Source organism: Microcaecilia unicolor, chromosome 7 (assembly GCF_901765095.1).
Source record: "Microcaecilia unicolor chromosome 7, aMicUni1.1, whole genome shotgun sequence".
Classification (NCBI taxonomy): Eukaryota; Metazoa; Chordata; class Amphibia; order Gymnophiona; family Siphonopidae; genus Microcaecilia; species Microcaecilia unicolor.
The window spans coordinates 179632186-179650337 of NC_044037.1; the positions used below are offsets into that span (position 1 = coordinate 179632186).

Genomic DNA, 18152 nt, shown 5'->3' on the forward strand with positions numbered 1-18152 from the left:
GCTGGGTTCTGTAGTTCTCTTCCTTTCTTACCAACCTCCTACCCCCTTTTCCCGGCAGAGAGTGCTCTTCATTTCTTGGCTGACTGCCCCTGTCAGCTCTTCTCTGCTTTCCCTCTACCTCCTCCTTACATACCCCCCCGCTTAAGAACCTTTTTCCCTCCCGGGGTTTAACTACTTCAACCTCCTGACCAGCCATTCGGGACAAAATATCAACATTCCCCAATAGTTTCCCTGCCCGATGCTCCACCCGGAACTGAAAGGGTTGTAAGGACAGATACCACCTCATAAGTCTGGCATTAGCGCTTTTCATATGCATTAACCATTTCAAGGGGGCATGATCTGTAATGAGCCTAAAGGGCCGTCCCTCTAAATAGTATTGACACATTTGGGTGGCCCACTTAATAGCCAGACACTCCTTCTCAATTGTGGCATAGCCTTTTTCATGAGGAAGGAGTTTACGGCTCAAATATAACACCGGATGCTCCTCCCCATCATGAATCTGAGAAAGAACTGCCCCCAAGCCCACCCCCGAGGCATCCGTTTGCAGCACAAAGGGTTTGTCCCATTCAACTGCCTTCAGCACCGGATCCTCACATAGCGCTAAACGCAAACATTGAAAGGCTTCCTTCTCCTCCTCCCCCCATCTCAACTGGTTCGGTCGATTCCCTTTTAACATATTTGTTAAGGGTTCCGCCTGTGAGGCAAAATGGGGAATGAACCTGCGGTAGTACCCGACTAGCCCAAGGAAACTCCGCAGCCTTTTTTTTGTCGCTGGATAAGCAAACTCCCTAATACTTTGTACTTTATCCAACAAGGGTTTTACCTGCCCACCCCCCACCTTATAGCCCAGATATTTAACCTCCTGCCGGGCGAAGTGACATTTTTGGGGATTAAGAGTGAGACCTGCCTCCCGGAAAGCTGTTAACACCTTCCTGACCTGCCTCATGTGTGTAACCCAGTCCTCACTATGGATAATGACGTCATCCAGATAAGCCGCAGCATAACTCTGATGAGGCCGTAAGACCCTATCCAGCAGGCGCTGACAGGACGCCGCTGCGGAGTTCAAGCCAAACGGCATCCTCTTAAATTGAAAGAGCCCCAAGGGAGTAGAAAAGGCCGTCTTGGGCTTAGCCTCAGCAGATAAAGGAATCTGCCAATATCCCTTGGTCAAGTCCAGCGTAGAAAGATACTGGGCCGACCCCAACCTATCTAATAAATCCTCAATACGAGGCATAGGATAGGCATCGGGAGAGGAGAGGGCATTAACCTGGCGGAAATCAATACAAAACCGCCAGGTATCATCTTTCTTAGGCACCAGCACCACTGGACTAGACCAAGGGCTATATGATTCCTCAATAATACCATACTCCAGCATTTCCTTCACCTGTCTAATCACCTCCTGTTGTTTCACTGGGGACAGCCTATAAGGTCTTTGCCTAACCACCCGGCCCTGATCTGTAACAATCTCATGCATGCTCAAATGTGTCTCCCCCGGACATGGAGTAAGTACATCCTGGAACTCTTCTAGTAGGGCCCCAAGTTCCTGCTGCTAACCTTTATTCAACTCCCCTGCAATGTGGGGCTTCAGGGACTTAAAGATGTCCGCGATCTGAGGCCCCAGATCCTCCTCCTCCATCGCCTTAGTCCCGCCCCACAGCACCTTCCTTTCCCTCCACAACTTTAACACATTCACATGATATGTTTGCTTTCTCCCCCTCTTATTCCTCACCTCATACGTAACTGGCCCCAATTTCTTAGTAATCACCACCGGTCCCCTCCACCGACTTTCAAATTTGTGCGGGCCATCTGCTATCATAATTATGACTTTCTCCCCTTCTGCAAACTCTCGCTCTTTCACTCCCCGATCATAATATGATTTCTGATATTGTTGACTTTTACCCAATCTATCCCGAGCATAGCCCCCCAACCGTCGTAACCTACCCTTCAGGTCAAACAGATAAGAGACCACTGTACAGTCTCCTCTATCCGGTGGCACCCATTGTTCCCTCAGGATATCTAAAATTCCCCGCGGACCCCTCCCATACATTAATTCAAACGGAGACACTCCTAATGAAGCCTGCACACTCTCCCTACAGGTGTATAAGACAAACGGCAAGAGGCGATCCCACTCATCCATACAGCTGCCCAACCCTCTACGCAAGAGAGTCTTAAGAGTCTTATTAAATCTCTCTACCAGACCATTGGTCTGAGGATGGTAAGCTGCGGTACGGATGTGTGCAATACCAAAGGCCTCCCATACTTGAGCCAATGTACGGGAGAGAAAATTAGTGCCTCTATCCGTAAGTACTTCCCGGGGAAACCCCACCGTACAGAAAATGTGAATCAGCTCAGCGGCAATAACCTTAGCTGACACCGTACGCAGGGGCACCGCCCACGGGAAACGGGTGGCCATATCTATCACCACCAAAATATACACAAAACCCCTCCGCGACTTGGGAAGCGGTCCTACAATATCCATAGCCAGGCGGCCTAGAGGAACCCCAATACGTGGCAAAGGACATAAAGGCGCCCGCTCTGGCCCCCTCTCAGCTACCTTCTGGCAGAGCCCACAGGAATTGCAATACCCTTCCACTTCCTTATAAACCCCGGGCCAATAAAACCTCTGCAAAACTTGGTCCAGGGTACCCTGTGTCGCCTTATGTCCCCCCAGCGGGTGATCATGCGCTAATCTCATGATCAGGCTTCGAAATCCCTTTGGTATCACCAACTGTTTCTGCCACCCTTTCCCTATTACCGAGTTCAGTCTGAATAGCAGCCCCTTCTCCACCCTAAAATGCGGGGAAGAGCCCCCCTCCCCTTCTCGGGCCCTACTCCAGGCGTACTGCAAGGTACCGTCCGCTTCCTGCTCCCTCTGAAAAGAGGGAAACTGCTCTATGAGCTGCCCCAGGTCCCTTGGGAAATCTCCTTCCCCCTCGACCTCTATCATGGCCTGACTTCTTTTCCATTGAGCTCCTTTATTTTGCCGGCCCCCTTTCCTACTTTTCCCCGGAGTACCAAAAATCTCAGGATGAAAGGGAAAAACCTGCTCCAAAGGAAGAACCTCCCCACCCTCCTGTTGTGACTGACCCTGAGCCCGGGTAGTTACAAAGGCTTTTCCCCCCTTCACATATTGGGAAAACGGAGCCCAATCCCTCCCCAGTATCAGGTCCTGAGGCAGCCGAGACAACACCGCTACTAATATCCGGTGTGCCCCCATAGGCCCTTTTACGGTCACCCAATGTAAAGGATATCTGGTACTAGCCCCATGAATGCATTGAATAACTACCTCACCATGACTAGACCCTCCCTGATCATTCTTTCCCTTACTTATACGGGACCATAAACTCCTCGAAAGCATAGATTGGTCAGCTCCCGAGTCTAATAGGGCCTCCACTTTCACCCCCCCCACCTCCACGACCTGGGTAAAGGGATGGGACACCTGCTTATAAGAGTGAGAAGTAAAGCCCTCCTTGGCCCTACAATCTTTCCTTAAGTGCCCTTTATGCCCACACCTATAGCAAATACGATCCCCAGCATACCCCGAGACCCCCACTCCCCTTTCTCCCTTCCCAGCCGGTTCACTCCTTGCCTGAAGAGGCTTAGACCCTGTCATATATATTCCCTTCCCCGCCCGCACCCCTCCCCCACCCACATGCTGGGACTCTAGAAAGCATTCCATACTTTTAACAGCTTCATCCAAGGACCCACAGCCCCGCCTAATCAAATCCCTTTTTAATTCTTCCGGTAAGGCCTCCAGAAACTGCTCCAACACCAGCTCTAACATTACTTGTGTCACTGAGTTTTTTTCTGGTTCTAACCACTTGGTGGCTAAATCCAGTAATTTCTGGGCCAAAGCCCTGGGCGTCTCCCCTTCTGCCCACCTCCATTCCCTAAATTTCCTTCGGTAGGACTGCTTACTTAGCCCATACCTGTCCAGAATAGCCCGTTTAAGTTTAGCATAGTCTGCAATCTCCACAGCAGGGAGACTGCGAAAAGCTGCCAGTGCCTCCCCGGATAACGCCGGGGCCAGTCTCATAGTCCATTGCTCCCCTGGCCAGGCTGCAGCAACCGCTACCTGTTCAAATGCCCCCAGGTAATCCTCAATGTCGTCCTTATCGGACAGCTTACCCCAGGGTAACCAGTTCATCCCCATCAGGCCTCCGGGCAACGGCCCTCCTCCAGTTGCAGTTCCCTCTGGCACTGTCGACCCAGGCTGTACCCGTGCTCCTCCTTTCAACAACTCCTGACACAGTTCCAGAAGTGGCTGTTGCTGGGCCCTCGACGCGGCCAAGGAGTCCTCCATCAGTTTGTGCGCCAGTTCCTGTTGTTTTTGGAACTGATGGGCCATGAAGGAAAACATCTCCTTTGGATCCATTACGCCCGGTCTTCTTCTCTCCTAGACGACACAAAAGAAAACAACCTCCAAGTGCAGCTGCTTTTATAGGCTTGCCACCCTGCGGCCCCACACATGCATCCACAAAAATCCCCTTCCGGCCCTGCTATATGCTCACCGGATAGCTCAGGATTTTGAAACCTTGCTCCTCTCTCTCTTGGAGAACCAGGTAGTTCGGTCAAATCCCACCACTGCCACCAAATGTCAGCAAGCACCCCTCCGTGCTGTCCGCTCTTGTTTCGACACCTCTCCGTGCTGTCCGCTCTCCGCTCAACACCCCTCCGTGTGGTCTGCGCACAACTTAGCACCTCTCCGAGCTGTCCTTCTTCGCCCACACAATTGGGGCTAATCCATCTCCTAAGCGGAACTGTTCCTGCTCACTTGCAAAAAGTAATTCACAGTACTATTTATTCAGTAGAGTGCTTTATTCAGAGTACAACCAGCGAGAAAACAGCAGGTCCACTGACTACAGCTGCTGGTCTCTGTGCCCCTGGCTTCCCTTCTTCCCCCACCCAACAATCCCCAAAAGTTCAGAACAGTTCAGTCTTGAAACTTCACAACAACTTGAAATACCTTTGAATCAGTCAATTCCTCTACTCCCTTTCTCCTACTGCCAAGGAGATAGAGGCATTTTCTCCACCCTCGCTTGTCAGACACCAACACTCTGACAACCTCCCACAAAATGTCCAGACTGACCTTCTTCAGGTAATTACCCTTTGTCCTGAGCAGAAGAACTCCATTTGCCCTTGTTCAGCCTCTTTCATGGTATTTTCACTGTTCTCCTCCAGATCAATCTCCTCCCACTCCATGGAGTCTTCCCCCACCCTCTCTCCCAGGTGCTGCTCCTCCACTTGATTATCCTCCATCTCCCAATCACCTCCTGACTTCTCTGCCTGCTGGGAGTTGGAGTGCTGTCTCTCATGTTCCCTCCTCCCTTGCAAGCGCTGCTGGGTTCTGTAGTTCTCTTCCTTTCTTACCAACCTCCTACCCCCTTTTCCCGGCAGAGAGTGCTCTTCATTTCTTGGCTGACTGCCCCTGTCAGCTCTTCTCTGCTTTCCCTCTACCTCCTCCTTACAATGCGCATCGGCGCGCGAGGGCTAGCAAAGGCTTTTGCTAGTGAAGATTCCGATTGGAGGGGCTGCCGTGGACGTCACCCATCAGTGAGAACAATCAGCCTGCTGTCCTCGGAGAATACCTTCTACAGGTATGTAGCATTCGCTTCACTCACCATAGATTAGATGAAGCTGATGCTGCTAGGTCTCCTGCAGTCACCCAGCACCGTGCCTTTCACCCACTAGAGATATGAGGACAGCAACATGAGTTGTCCTGCAAATGGAATAGGTTTTTATTTGTTTGTTTAGGCACTTGATTGCCTTTCCTTACTACAGCTAGGATGGGAAGAATGAACAGTAGGAAATAGGATGATTTTTCTTTTCTTTTCTTGGGTCTGTAAAAAAAAAAAAAAAACGTGAAGCCAGCACCCTGCACGTACCTTAATTTGTGTATATAATGTGAGCATGAGGTGCCAGCATCAGGGGTGCTTCCTGTTGTTGTTTTCAACAGGGTTCACAGCTTTAGTGGACTGCCTTTATCTTCAGCTGGCAGGGCTTGAGGTTCCTTGCTACACCAAAAGTGCACTGCCTTGGGATGGCCTACAGAAAAAGTGGGTGGACCCAGGCCCTCCTAGGCCCAACCTTTACGATTACTACTCATAAACTATCCTATAAGCCCCGACCTAAAGATAAACTGTAATTGTAAAATGTAAACCAATACTACAACTGTAAACCAGAGTGTAATTTGTATGCCACTTTGAACCAAAACTTGTTTTTGGATAACAGTGAGGTACAAGAATGCATCTAATATAATAAAACGCACCGTGAACGTTCTAATGAGGACAACGTTCTGTGAAGCCATCTGACGTCACTGAAGCTGTAGGGTTCGTGGATTCGTGGTGTGAAGCCTTCAAGCCAGCCAGCCGTCTCTGCCCCGCCCTCGCGAAAAAAACAAACAAATCGGGAAGCGAAACGTCAGGGAAGGAGGCGGCGCTCCCGACGTCTAGCCTTCCCTTCGCTGTGTTCCGCCTTCAAAATAAGGCGGAACACAGCGAAGGGAAAGCTAGACGTCGGGAGCGCCGCCTCCTTCCCTGACGCTTCGCTGCACGAACCGCCACGGAGGTAAAGTTAAAAAGAATAAAAAAAAAAAAAAGGGATGCATGGATGCGAAGGGGTGGGGGGGGCATGGATGCGAGGCATGGATGCGAAGGGGGGGGGGGGGGAGAAGAGGGCGGGCCAGGCTGGGACATGGGAGAGAGAGTAGCATGGATGCGAGGGGGGGGGGGGGTCATGGAAGGGCGAGAGGGGACTTGCTGGAAAAGGATGAATGGAGGCGGCAGGGGACAGAGGAGCATGGATGGGTATGGATTAGGAGGACAGGGCACAGGGAGAGAGGGGAATTACTGGAAATGGATGAATGGAGGGGGCAGGGGACAGAGGAGCATGGATGGGCATGGATTGGGAGGACAGGACTCAGGGAGAGAGGGAAATTGCTGGATAGGGAAAAATGGAGGGGCCAGGTGACAGATGAGCATGGATTGGAAGGGCAGGACTCAGGGAGAGGGGAATTGCTGGATAGGGATGAATGGAGGGGACAGGTGGGCATGGATGGATATGGATTGCAGAGCAGGCCTCAGGCAGAGAGGGGAAATGCTGGATAAGGAAAAATGGAGGGGCCAGGTGACAGAGGAGCATGGATGGGCATGGATTGGAAGGGCAGGACTCAGGGAGAGGGGAATTGCTGGATAGGGATGAATGGAGGGGACAGATGGGCATGGATGGATATGGATTGCAGAGCAGGCCTCAGGCAGAGAGGGGAAATGCTGGATAGGGAAAAATGGAGGGGCCAGGTGACAGAGGAGCATGGATGGGCATGGATTGGAAGGGCAGGACTCAGGGAGAGGGGAATTGCTGGATAGGGATGAATGGAGGGGACAGATGGGCATGGATGGATATGGATTGCAGAGCAGGCCTCAGGCAGAGAGGGGAAATGCTGGATAGGGAAAAATGGAGGGGCCAGGTGACAGAGGAGCATGGATGGGCATGGATTGGAAGGGCAGGACTCAGGGAGAGGGGAATTGCTGCATAGGGATGAATGGAGGGGACAAATGGGCATGGATGGATATGGATTGCAGAGCAGGCCTCAGGCAGAGAGGGGAAATGCTGGATAGGGAAAAATGGAGGGGCCAGGTGACAGATGAGCATGGATGGGCATGGATTGGAAGGGCAGGAGTCAGGGAGAGGGGAATTGCTGGATAGGGATGAATGGAGGGGACAGATGGGCATGGATGGATATGGATTGCAGAGCAGGCCTCAGGCAGAGAGGGGAAATGCTGGATAGGGAAAAATGGAGGGACCAGGTGACAGAGGAGCATGGATTGGAAGGGCAGGACTCAGGGAGAGGGGAATTGCTGCATAGGGATGAATGGAGGGGACAGATGGGCATGGATGGATATGGATTGCAGGGCAGGCCTCAGGCAGAGAGGGGAAATGCTGGATAGGGATGAATGGAGGGGGCAGGTGACAGACAAACATGGATGGCCATGGATTGGGAGGGCAGGGCTCAGGGACAGAGGGGAATTGCTGGAAAAGGATGAATGGAGGGGGCAGGGGACAGATGGCCATGGATTGGGAGGGCACGGCTCACACTCTCTCTCTCATATACAATGTCTTTCTGACTCTCACTCTCACACACTCTGTCTCACACTGTATCACATTCACTCTCTATGTGCCACACAGTCACTCACACACTCGCTTGGTGTCATACACTCACTCTCACAGAGAATCTGTGTCTCACACACACTCTCTCTCTTGCCCACACACACACACTCTCTCTCACACTGTGTCTCACATACACACTTGCACACACTCTCATTCTCACACACACTCTCTCACAAACACACTCACACCCAGACTCACTCTCTCTCTCACACACTCACACTTTCACTCTGACTCTCAAACAGTCACTCTCACATACACTCTCCCAAACATACACACTCCAAGGAAAACCTTGCTAGCGCCCGTTTCATTTGTGTCAGAAACGGGCCTTTTTTACTAGTAAATAAATAAAACCATGGCTACAGCTTTGGGCATCTACTATCTCTTGTTTTCTTTAAGAAATATGTTTGAAATGCCTTCTCTGACTGCGTTGTACCTGGATCACAGGTTTACACTCTGCTGCTAAGAATCAGAAGTGACAAAAAGAGTTATGTTTTTGCATTGTGTGGATCCAGTGGAAAATCACTTCATAGAACAATGGGGTGACCTTTATTCCTGACATTACAATCACAAGCAGGTCTACCACTAGCTATCTTCAGAAGTGTAGGAAAAGCACCTAAAATACAAATAAAAAAAATAAACAGGTAGACTTTAAAGTTGGGCTTGAGTGGGCTTTGACGGCAACTTCAGCAGTTGAAAATTAAGCCAGTGCTGAGCAGATTTCTACAGTTTATGCCCTAAATATGGCAAGGATTGATCAAGATCACGTGTGGATATGTTATATCATATGCTATGAATTTATCTTCTTGGGCAGAGTGGATGGACCATGCATGTCATCTGCCATCATCTACTTTGTTATTAGGTAGATGCTCCCAGGACTTCTTTCCCTAATCTTTTAAGTAATAGATCAGTTTTGGAGTTTGTGGTGGAACAGGGAGCATCTTAAGCAGTATTTTCCATGTCATTCCAACCGGACTAATGGTTTATGCCTGTTGACCAGTGGATGAAGACAGAAAAAGAAAGAAGATCTTTGTGATCCACCCGCTAATGGTACCGTGCAGCTAGAGGACTTCAGTATTTCTCTGTCTCCAAGCGATGATGACAGTTTCCCATGCAGCTCCTTGAAATGTCAGCTTCTAAGTTGATTTATTCTAGTTTGCTTGGCTGGAAGTCTTTATATTCAGGTGAAAGAGGAGTATGTGGAACTTGCCAGAAAAATACTTGGTGGCTCCAAGTCTCTCTCCCTTCCTCCAACTATCCTGTTGGCTCTTGGGGTTAAGGTTCTTCAGTTTGATTATACTGAGACTTACTCCTGGTACAGTCTTTGGGCTAGATATCAGTAGAGTTAGTTTTCTAATGCAGAGGGCAACACTCAGTAGTGCCGAGTCTCTTCCCTTCTCCCCCGTCACTGCCGGAGGAGCTACTGATTGCAGTTTAAAACAGCAGATATATCCGAGTTTCTGTCTATAGTTGTTGGAGGTGGTGGTGTGTTTCCTCTTCCATTTTCAATATTCCAGCATTTCACAGAACCAGGTGCTATCTGGCTTCTTTGCTCCTGCTGTCTCAAGTGGCTGTCTGCTTCTCCTAGTTCAGCCACCTTGATTAGCATTTTGAGCTGGGTCCTCTATTCAGCCTTGTGTGTATTGTTTCTCTTTTATGTAGATTTCCATTTCTACTCTGGCTCAACTGGCTTACTAGGCTGAACCTTGGATAGCTTTGTATTCATGGACTTACTAGTATAATGAGCATTATCTAAACAGACATTATTGTCACACTTCAGCTGAGCTCATATTCTCTACTGAAATCATGGACATGCTCTCTGCTGAGATCATAACCTCACTTTCGGCAGAGATTATTGTCTCACTCTATTTTGGAATCATTCTGCCTTTCTCACTCTGTGCAGTGCTTACTGTTTCTCACACAGGAGTTTATGATCTCTCAGCTGTGCTTACAGTCAAGCGCTTGCCAGAGCTCCTGGTCTTACTCACGACAGACCCAGTTTTACATTCACAGTTCATCTGTTGTGTTTGCTGGCAGCCCAGCTTTTAGCCACACTGTCCTGAGATTGTAGTTTCCCCATATTACTGGGCTCATAGAGGGGAATAATCGAACGTCGCCGGCGAAATAGGTCGCCGGCGATCTATTTTGGCGGCGGCGCAACAGCTGGCTGGAAACATATTTTCAAAAAAGATGGCCGGCCATCTTTTTTTTCGATAATACGGTGTGGCCCGGCGAAATGCCTTGGATTTCGCCGGGTTTGAGATCGCCACTTTTGTTTTTCCGCGATAATGGAAAAAACTGCCGGCAATCTCAAACCCGGCGAAATCCAAGGCATTTGGCCGAGGGAGGAGCCAGCATTTGTAGTGCAATGGTCCCCCTCACATGCCAGGACACCAACCGGGCACCCTAGGGGGCACTTCAAACATCTTTTATAAACAACCAAATTAGCTTCCAGGTGCATAGCACCCTTCCCTTGTGTGCTGAGTCCCCCAAATCCCCCCCAAAACCCACTGCCCACAAGTGTGCACCATTACCCTAGCCCTAAGGGCTGAAGGGGGGCACCTACATGTGGGTACAGTGGGTTATGGGGGGTTTGGGAGGGCTCAACATTACCTACCACAAGTGGAACAGGTAGGGGGGGGATGGACCTGGCTCTGCCTTTCTGCAGTCCACTGCAACCAACAACAACTGTTCCAGGGACCTGCATACTGCTGTCAGGGTGCTGGGTATGACATTTGAGGCTGGCATACAGGCTGGCCAAAAAGGTTTGTATTTTAATAATTTTAGTGTGGGAGGGGGTTGGCGACCACTGGGGGAGTAAGGGGAGGTCATCCCCCATTCCCTCCGGTGGTCATCTGGTCAGTTGGAGCACCTTTTTGAGGCTTGGTCGTGAAAATAAAAGGACCAAGTAAACCCGGCGAAATACTGCTTATCGCCGGGTTTTATTTTTCCATTATCCGCGAAAGCCGGCCATCTGGTAGCCACGCCCAAGCCTGCCCATGTCCCGCCTTCGCTTCGCCGCCAACACGCCCCTTTGAACTTTCGCCGGCGAGGCGAAGGGAAAGAGGCGAAGCTATCACAAATGTAGCTTTTGATTATACGCTTTTCGCCGCTTTTGCAAAATCGCCGGCCATATCCCGATTTGTGTTGGGAAATAGCCGGCGATTACTTTCGATTATAAGCTGGATAGTCGCATTTTCAGCTGCTTATTTGGTCTTATGCTCTCTTGTGCTCACATTCATTCACTCTGTTGCTGCTATAGGCACGCCATCTGGTAAACACGCAAGTCACCTGTTTGCTGAGTTCATAGTCTCTCTCTTCTCTATGCTGAGCTCGTAATCTCACATTCTCAGTGCTGCCTTATATTCTTCTCTGTGTGGAGATAGTAGTCTCACTTTGCTGAGCTCATAGTTTTGTTCTCTCTATGCTGATCTTGCAGGCACTTTTGCAGTTCAGATTTTCAGATATTTTGCTGTTGAATTCGCAGGCATTATTAGTCTCTCCAAGAAAGCACAAAGGCAGACGGTCTGCAAGCTCCAAGATGGAAAATGCACAAAGCAGATCGTTAAGAACGTAATTTATTAGCAAATTCAAATAAGAGTTATATATATACACACACACGTATAAATAGCCTGACACAGGCCGTGTTTCGCCCAGCAGGGCTGCTTCAGGGGCTACAAGAAATAATAACACAAATATAGTTATACAAATAGTCTTCTAAAATCATATTTAAATTATGTGTATACACAGTTAAAAAAACTTAACTAACCACTCATAAAATAAAATGCATGCAAAAAAATATACTTAATTGCGTTGATTGGGAGATAATAAATATATAACACCAATATCCCACACAGAGAAGGACACGCATATAGACATGTGTAGAGCCACACGAATAAACTTTTAGACTCAGTTTATCTTATCTTGCTATCTCTGACAGGTCTGCCCTAGCTTGTTCAGTTCCTCCTCTATTCAGAGCTTGTCCTTTTGGCTTTTCTTCACAGGTCCATTCTTCGTGGTGTGCACTGCCACAGCTGTTCATCAGCATGAGCAGTGCAGTGCACCTCATTCCCTGCAAAAAGGACAGTATTCATGTAGTAATGCATTATGTCTCTAATGCCTGTACAAGAGAAGGCTTCTGAGATGGATGTCAGAGGGTTGCATCTTCCTTCCTTTTGCACCTTTTCATGAGTTTGATGAAGGATAAGAGACTGGTTGTCTTCCCTGCAGTATACAACAGACCTTCAAGTTGAGAGAAGTGTAACCGGGACACACAGAATATATACATTGTACTTGTGCTATAGGACCCACATATATGAAGTCCTTCCTTATGCTGTCAGTGCCCTCTTTATCAGCCTCTGTTGTGCCTTCCTTCAGCATGCAACAAGACCGTTCTCTGTTGGTGATAGGCTAAAAAATTAAACTTGCTGTATTTTCACAATGGCACTGGAGCCATGCTTTCATAACCCTGTGTGTAATGCAGTTGACAACAGCACCCCAGAAACGGCTTGGATATCTGGAGGGAAAAAAAAACAAAACATCATTTGCCATTGGTGCTAAAGCAACAATAAACTATTGCTTCCTTTAAGAAGTTATTGAAGCGTTATCTTTTGTATCAAGCCTTTGCAGTGCATTGAGCTTTTTCAGATGGACTGGATGCACATTTGTGCTTTTTGCATTTATAGTTTGGTAGTGTATGCATATGTGAGGTATATTTGTTAATGTTTCTATTATGTATCTGTTTTGTACTTTGCCGTGGGTAAAGGCAGGTTATAAATAATCTGAATTTTTTGCTCGCTTTAGTCTAGAGGTTTAGATTATCTTAAGCTGTTGAGCAGTTGCCCTTTAGATTGGACACTTGCTCTTGTATAGATCATATTCTCTACACTCCTTTCCTTTATGAAACTCAACCCTGCAATAGCTGATAATGTGGGCCCCCCCCTGGTTTATAGATCCTTCTTTATTTCAGGTCTCATGGCCTTTTATTATCATGTTTATCCTACGGCTCAGTTCTCCCACCCTATATGGGTACTGCTTTGCTATATCCCACTAGTTTGGACTGATCTGTTGGACGATAAAGAATGTAAACCGTTCTGGTTTGTATATGCAATTAAGTAACGGTATAGAAAATAAATAAACGATATGGAAGGGAAAATTATGTCTTACCTGGTAACTTTCTTTCCTTTATTCCCAACAGATCAGTCCAGAAACCCAACCTTATTGTGTTCCTACCTTTCCTGGTGTTTACCCTGTTTAATTTGTTATACGATTCGGTTTACTCTGTCTTTGATGGTTTTCCATCAGATCTGTCTTCTCTTTGGAAAATCTGTTTCAAGGTATGCCTTCTTTACTTGATGGCAGACCTTTATTCACTAGGCTGAGATTCTTTTATGCACAGATAAGTCTTTGAAAGAAATTTTGGCAAGCTTTAATTGCATATTGTTTTATGAGTGAGGTTGCCATTTTTGTTTATAACTTATATAGTGCAGAGTGCATAGTTGAAGGATTACACATTAGACATTACATATATTCATTCAGAAAGAAGTTAATTAATGTGGCTCTCTGAACTGGGGACAAACAGTAGTGATGGTTATTTAACTGAGACCTTCCAGCTTAATAATAAATATATTGTATGATCGCTTTTTAATTTAGTTTTGGGAGGAATATTTTTGAGTGCAATATGCTTTTTCCATCATTTAAAGATGTTATATTTATTGGTTTCGCTAGTCAGCAGCATCTGCTAATTGGATGCTTCAACTGTATATTTCATTATCTCTTGCTTCTCTTCCTGATTTGTGCCCACATGGTACACTGGTTCCTCCTTCCACTGGCCAACTCAGTCTTGGTTGTCTAGAGTAGCTCCAGATTTGGACAAACTGTGAGAGCCCCTTCTGTGTACTTGTGCCTTCCTGTTTTGACTGTGCATATTGATATTAATTACATGCTCTGCTTGAGTTATGTATGAATATGTTATATACTTTTTGTTTGTTTGTTTGTTTGTTTATGTATGTAACTTCCATTGTTTTGTCCTTTGAAATAATGAGGTCCTATAGCAGCCCAGTACCCTTAAGAGGCAGATGGCAAATAACTACTTTCCTTCTCTGTCTGCTAATGGTCGATGGACATAACCCACTAGTCTGGACTGATCTGTTCGAACTAAATGAAAGAAAATTACCAGGTAAGACATAATTTTCCCTTACTTTTATATTTATTTGCTAGAGAGTGAGAATAACACACTGGTTTCTGTGCACAAAGAAGTGAAAATCTGTTTCCACCAATTTTTGATCTTAAACTTGACTCAGCTTTTCTCTCCAAATACAGAATAGAGCAACCAGTTAATTCAAAGCAATGTGGGACATCATGAGCTAGTCTTGGTTTATAGAATGCTATCTATACCCGTTATGGAATTTATGATCCTGTTTGTCCAGATTCCTTGTAGATTTTAAAAAAGAAACCTCTTGTGGCTTGGGCTTACTAGATAACATTTTGTTAATAACCTTTTGTTTTGTGTGTGGGCTTCTGGCTCATGCAGCTTGCATTCTGTTTTCTCTGTGTAGTGGATAAATATGTAGGAAATGTGATTTCAGCAGTAACCTAGGCAAAAAAGTACCTGAAACTCAGAATCAGCCTAAAGTTCATTCTGCAAAGTGAGAAACCTTATGATCTTTTAGAAAGCAGAACATTGCTATCCACCAGATGATGTTATGTGCCAGAGTTCTGACTCAGGGTAGAAGTCTGTCTGGATTTGCACCCCTTTCTTCCTTCTCGTCATAAAATGCTTCTGGACTTAAGAAGAAGATTTGAGTTACATGACATTGTCATTCATTAAGTTATTCTTTGTACCTCAAGCAGGACCGATCCAGTTATCAGTTCAAGAGTCAGGAGAGTACAATTCCCAGGTAATGGTGGACTTTTTTCCCTATAATTCTTTCCTTAGTCTTATTTATTTATTGCTTACAATTTTCAAAATCTTTACAAGAACAGTCTTGAAATGGAAAGTGAGAAAATTAACCAAACACACACACACACTCACTCAACCATTTTTTCACAAAGTCCTTATTTAAAGGGGTTAAAGCAGTTACAAGTAGGATCACTAACCATACAGAAATAAGAATCATAATAACAGGGAAAAAAAAGTCATATCCAGTTACATACAAAATTAATGGCCTACCCTAAATTCAAAGATATAAAAGTGAGAAAGAGGTCTGGAGGGGTTGAAATAGCTAATGGTACCTTGTCCTCAAGGAACAAGAACAATTCGGAACTTTCAAAAAACACAAACTTCTTGTCCCTATGGTCACTATATATTTACATGGTCGCTATATATTTACATGGATATCTAAGCAAAAAAATAGCCCTGAACTGAAGGACTTTTGGGCACATTAAAAGACATTGCTATCTTTTCTTCTGGGTTGTCTGTGTCACATGAGGAAACATACGGACCCTCAGTCCGCAAAAGAAGCATCTATATTAAGGAAAAACAATCGTAATAAATGGTCTCTCTCAGAGTCCAATGTGAAAGTTACAATTAAGGTAGCTGGAGTAGTTTGCAGCTGTGTAGATGTCTCCAGAAAAATTGCTAATCCCATTTGTTGGGGATCAAACACTCAGGTCCAAGGAATCTGCTGACACTCCCAGGGTAACAGCTTTAGATTTCAGTGGAAAATAGTATGCTTTAACCACTTGAGGTAAATTTGATTCAGATACTGTATCTTAAGGATTTCTATCATATATTTTCTAAACATTTCTTTAGTAGAGATGTTAGGTACATTTGGAAAATTAATTACTCGCAACTTCTTACTGCGAATAACATTCTCCAGTTTGTTATGCAATAAAAGATCGTCCTAGGTTGAGAAAATGAATCTACCTTCTTTTCAAGCACTTGGACCCGATTAATTGCTGCAGTAAAGTTCTCCGAATAATTCTATTAAATGCAGACTGAGCTTTACGCCTTTTCCGTTCATTGACTAAAAACATTCTGCACAGGGAGCAGCAATATAAAGTGATCATGCATTTGTATTGTGAGGGTGCAGGTGAAAGGGGATCCGGGAAGGCACGAAGAAAGGGGGTACAGGGTGCTGGGGAATCCCAACGGGGCCGATTTCATGTGCCCAACACCCACATCCAGAAAGCTGGGCTACCGAAGGCAGAGAGGTTGGATGGGTTAAGGAAGAAGGGGAGGAACTACCAGTCCCAGAATCCTTCTCTTCCCCACCCGGCTGTGCAAGAGTTAGGGGAGGAGATAGAAGATTGGGAAATGGTCTCTGAGGAAGGTGATGAGGGCCAGCTGGAGAGATTGGGGGCGGGGGAAGTTGGAGAGGAGGATAAAATGGAGATTACTGAAGGGCTAGAGGAGGAACAGATGGAGATTGGAGCCCTGGCTCAAACCCAAAAAGCTGCTGTAAGAGGGTGGCTAGCTGTACCTTGGAGAGACTGATGGAAGACCGGAGGAGAGCGGCTAAGGCACTGGGGGAAATCTCTACTAAAGAGGAAACAGGTGCAGCCTGTGGGAGAGAAAGAGAGCTGGGCACAATTGAAAACCCAGCCCGAACCAGGTGGGAATAAAGCTGTGTAACCATGCTGTAAGAAGGTACAAGAAAGACTGTGTAAACTGTTTCATACTAAAAAGGTCTGGGCTGCAACCTACCAAGCTATTGGGTTTTTCCCTCTGATGTTGTACTGTTCCCTAAGTGAAGTAATCTGAGCTAAAGGGAAGTGAAGTTATATGGACTGTTTTGAACCTGAGTTTGAAGTTATATGGACTGTTTTTGAACCTGAATTGTGCTCTGGGCTGCTAGCCTAAACAACCTGGAGTGAAGGGTGTTTTGTTGATTTGAAGCAAGAAAATAAAAGCTCTTACTTATAAACATTGGGCTTTGAATGCGCCTCTGTGAAAGGAACGGAGGGAGGAGGAAGTCCTGGGAGTTCGCAGGGCCTGGAGCCAAGGCTCAGAGGAGCCAGATTGCTGTGGAGTGAAGGCAACAGTCGTGTGGAGGAAGAGGCAGCTAAGCAGGTCGAGCCTGGCTGGGTCCTGGATGGGCGACCCAGCTACAGTATATATCTGTCTCACGTACTACAGTAATAAACTTGAGTGTTTATCCCATTGTCTCTTCATCTTGCATCATTGGATGTCTGCCCCAAATGTCAGTGCTACACTCGGGCACATGTTCTGGTTGTGTGCAGTGATTAACTCTTTTTGGCAGCAGTTGGGGGTTCTTATAATCGGGTTCTGGAGGTTGTGATGGACATCCTGAGCATTATCTCTATTTGCTGTTTGATATTGCCTGACCCCTGCCAAAGGGGTACTCAGGATTTTTACATCGAACTATATTTTTTGGTTAAATTTGGCTTAAAATGTATTTTGCAGAAGTAGCTTCAAATGGAGCTTCCAACTCTGGCTCAATGGCACTCCTTAATGATTATGCAAGCTTCTGTGAAGCGTTGTGATCAATCAGACTTGGACTCTGCGAGAGGGCAAAGGTTCTGTGCATTATGGGAACCTTTTTGGGCTTCCTTAACTCCCACGGCACGCAGTAGAATACTTACTTTTGATTTATTTTTATTTATTTATTTTCTTTGAGGAGGATTAAGAGGTAGGATTTCGCTGCTCTTTAGGATTTATTGTCTGTTATAACAAAATATGTACTGGAAATGTTGTTATATTTACTGTTGTCACTTTAATAAACAGATTTATATAAAAATGCAGACTGAGCTTGAAACTGTGAGGATAAAAGCTTACCCAGCTCCTCAATAGCAATCTAAATAGAGTCCAGCGAGATTGTGGCTGGCCTCTTCGAGGTGAAAGCAAAGCTGGGAACTTCCTGTGCTGCTTGCTCAGCTTCAGACTGTGGTTCAGAAACTCGAATCCCCATAATCGGAGGGGTCTCACTTGCACCCTGCAAAATCCCAGGCAGGGTAGTTGCAGCACCATATCCCAACGCTGCCAATGGAACCTCACTAACAAGCTTCCTCTGCTGCGTTAGGAGACA

At 46.4% G+C, this 18152-nt stretch overlaps 1 protein-coding gene across 5 annotated transcripts in view; it reads left to right on the plus strand.

The window, feature by feature from the left end:
• The window catches only part of CFLAR (CASP8 and FADD like apoptosis regulator), a 216857-nt gene that overhangs the window by 152053 nt on the left and 46652 nt on the right, over window positions 1-18152 (plus strand). For 4 of the 5 annotated variants that reach the window (XM_030208689.1, XM_030208692.1, XM_030208690.1 and 1 more), the window contains one exon: window positions 15013-15062. In XM_030208689.1, the coding sequence (XP_030064549.1) occupies window positions 15013-15062 (50 nt within the window). The remainder of the gene's footprint in view (window positions 1-15012; window positions 15063-18152) is intronic. The other variant, XM_030208693.1, reaches the window with a different exon arrangement.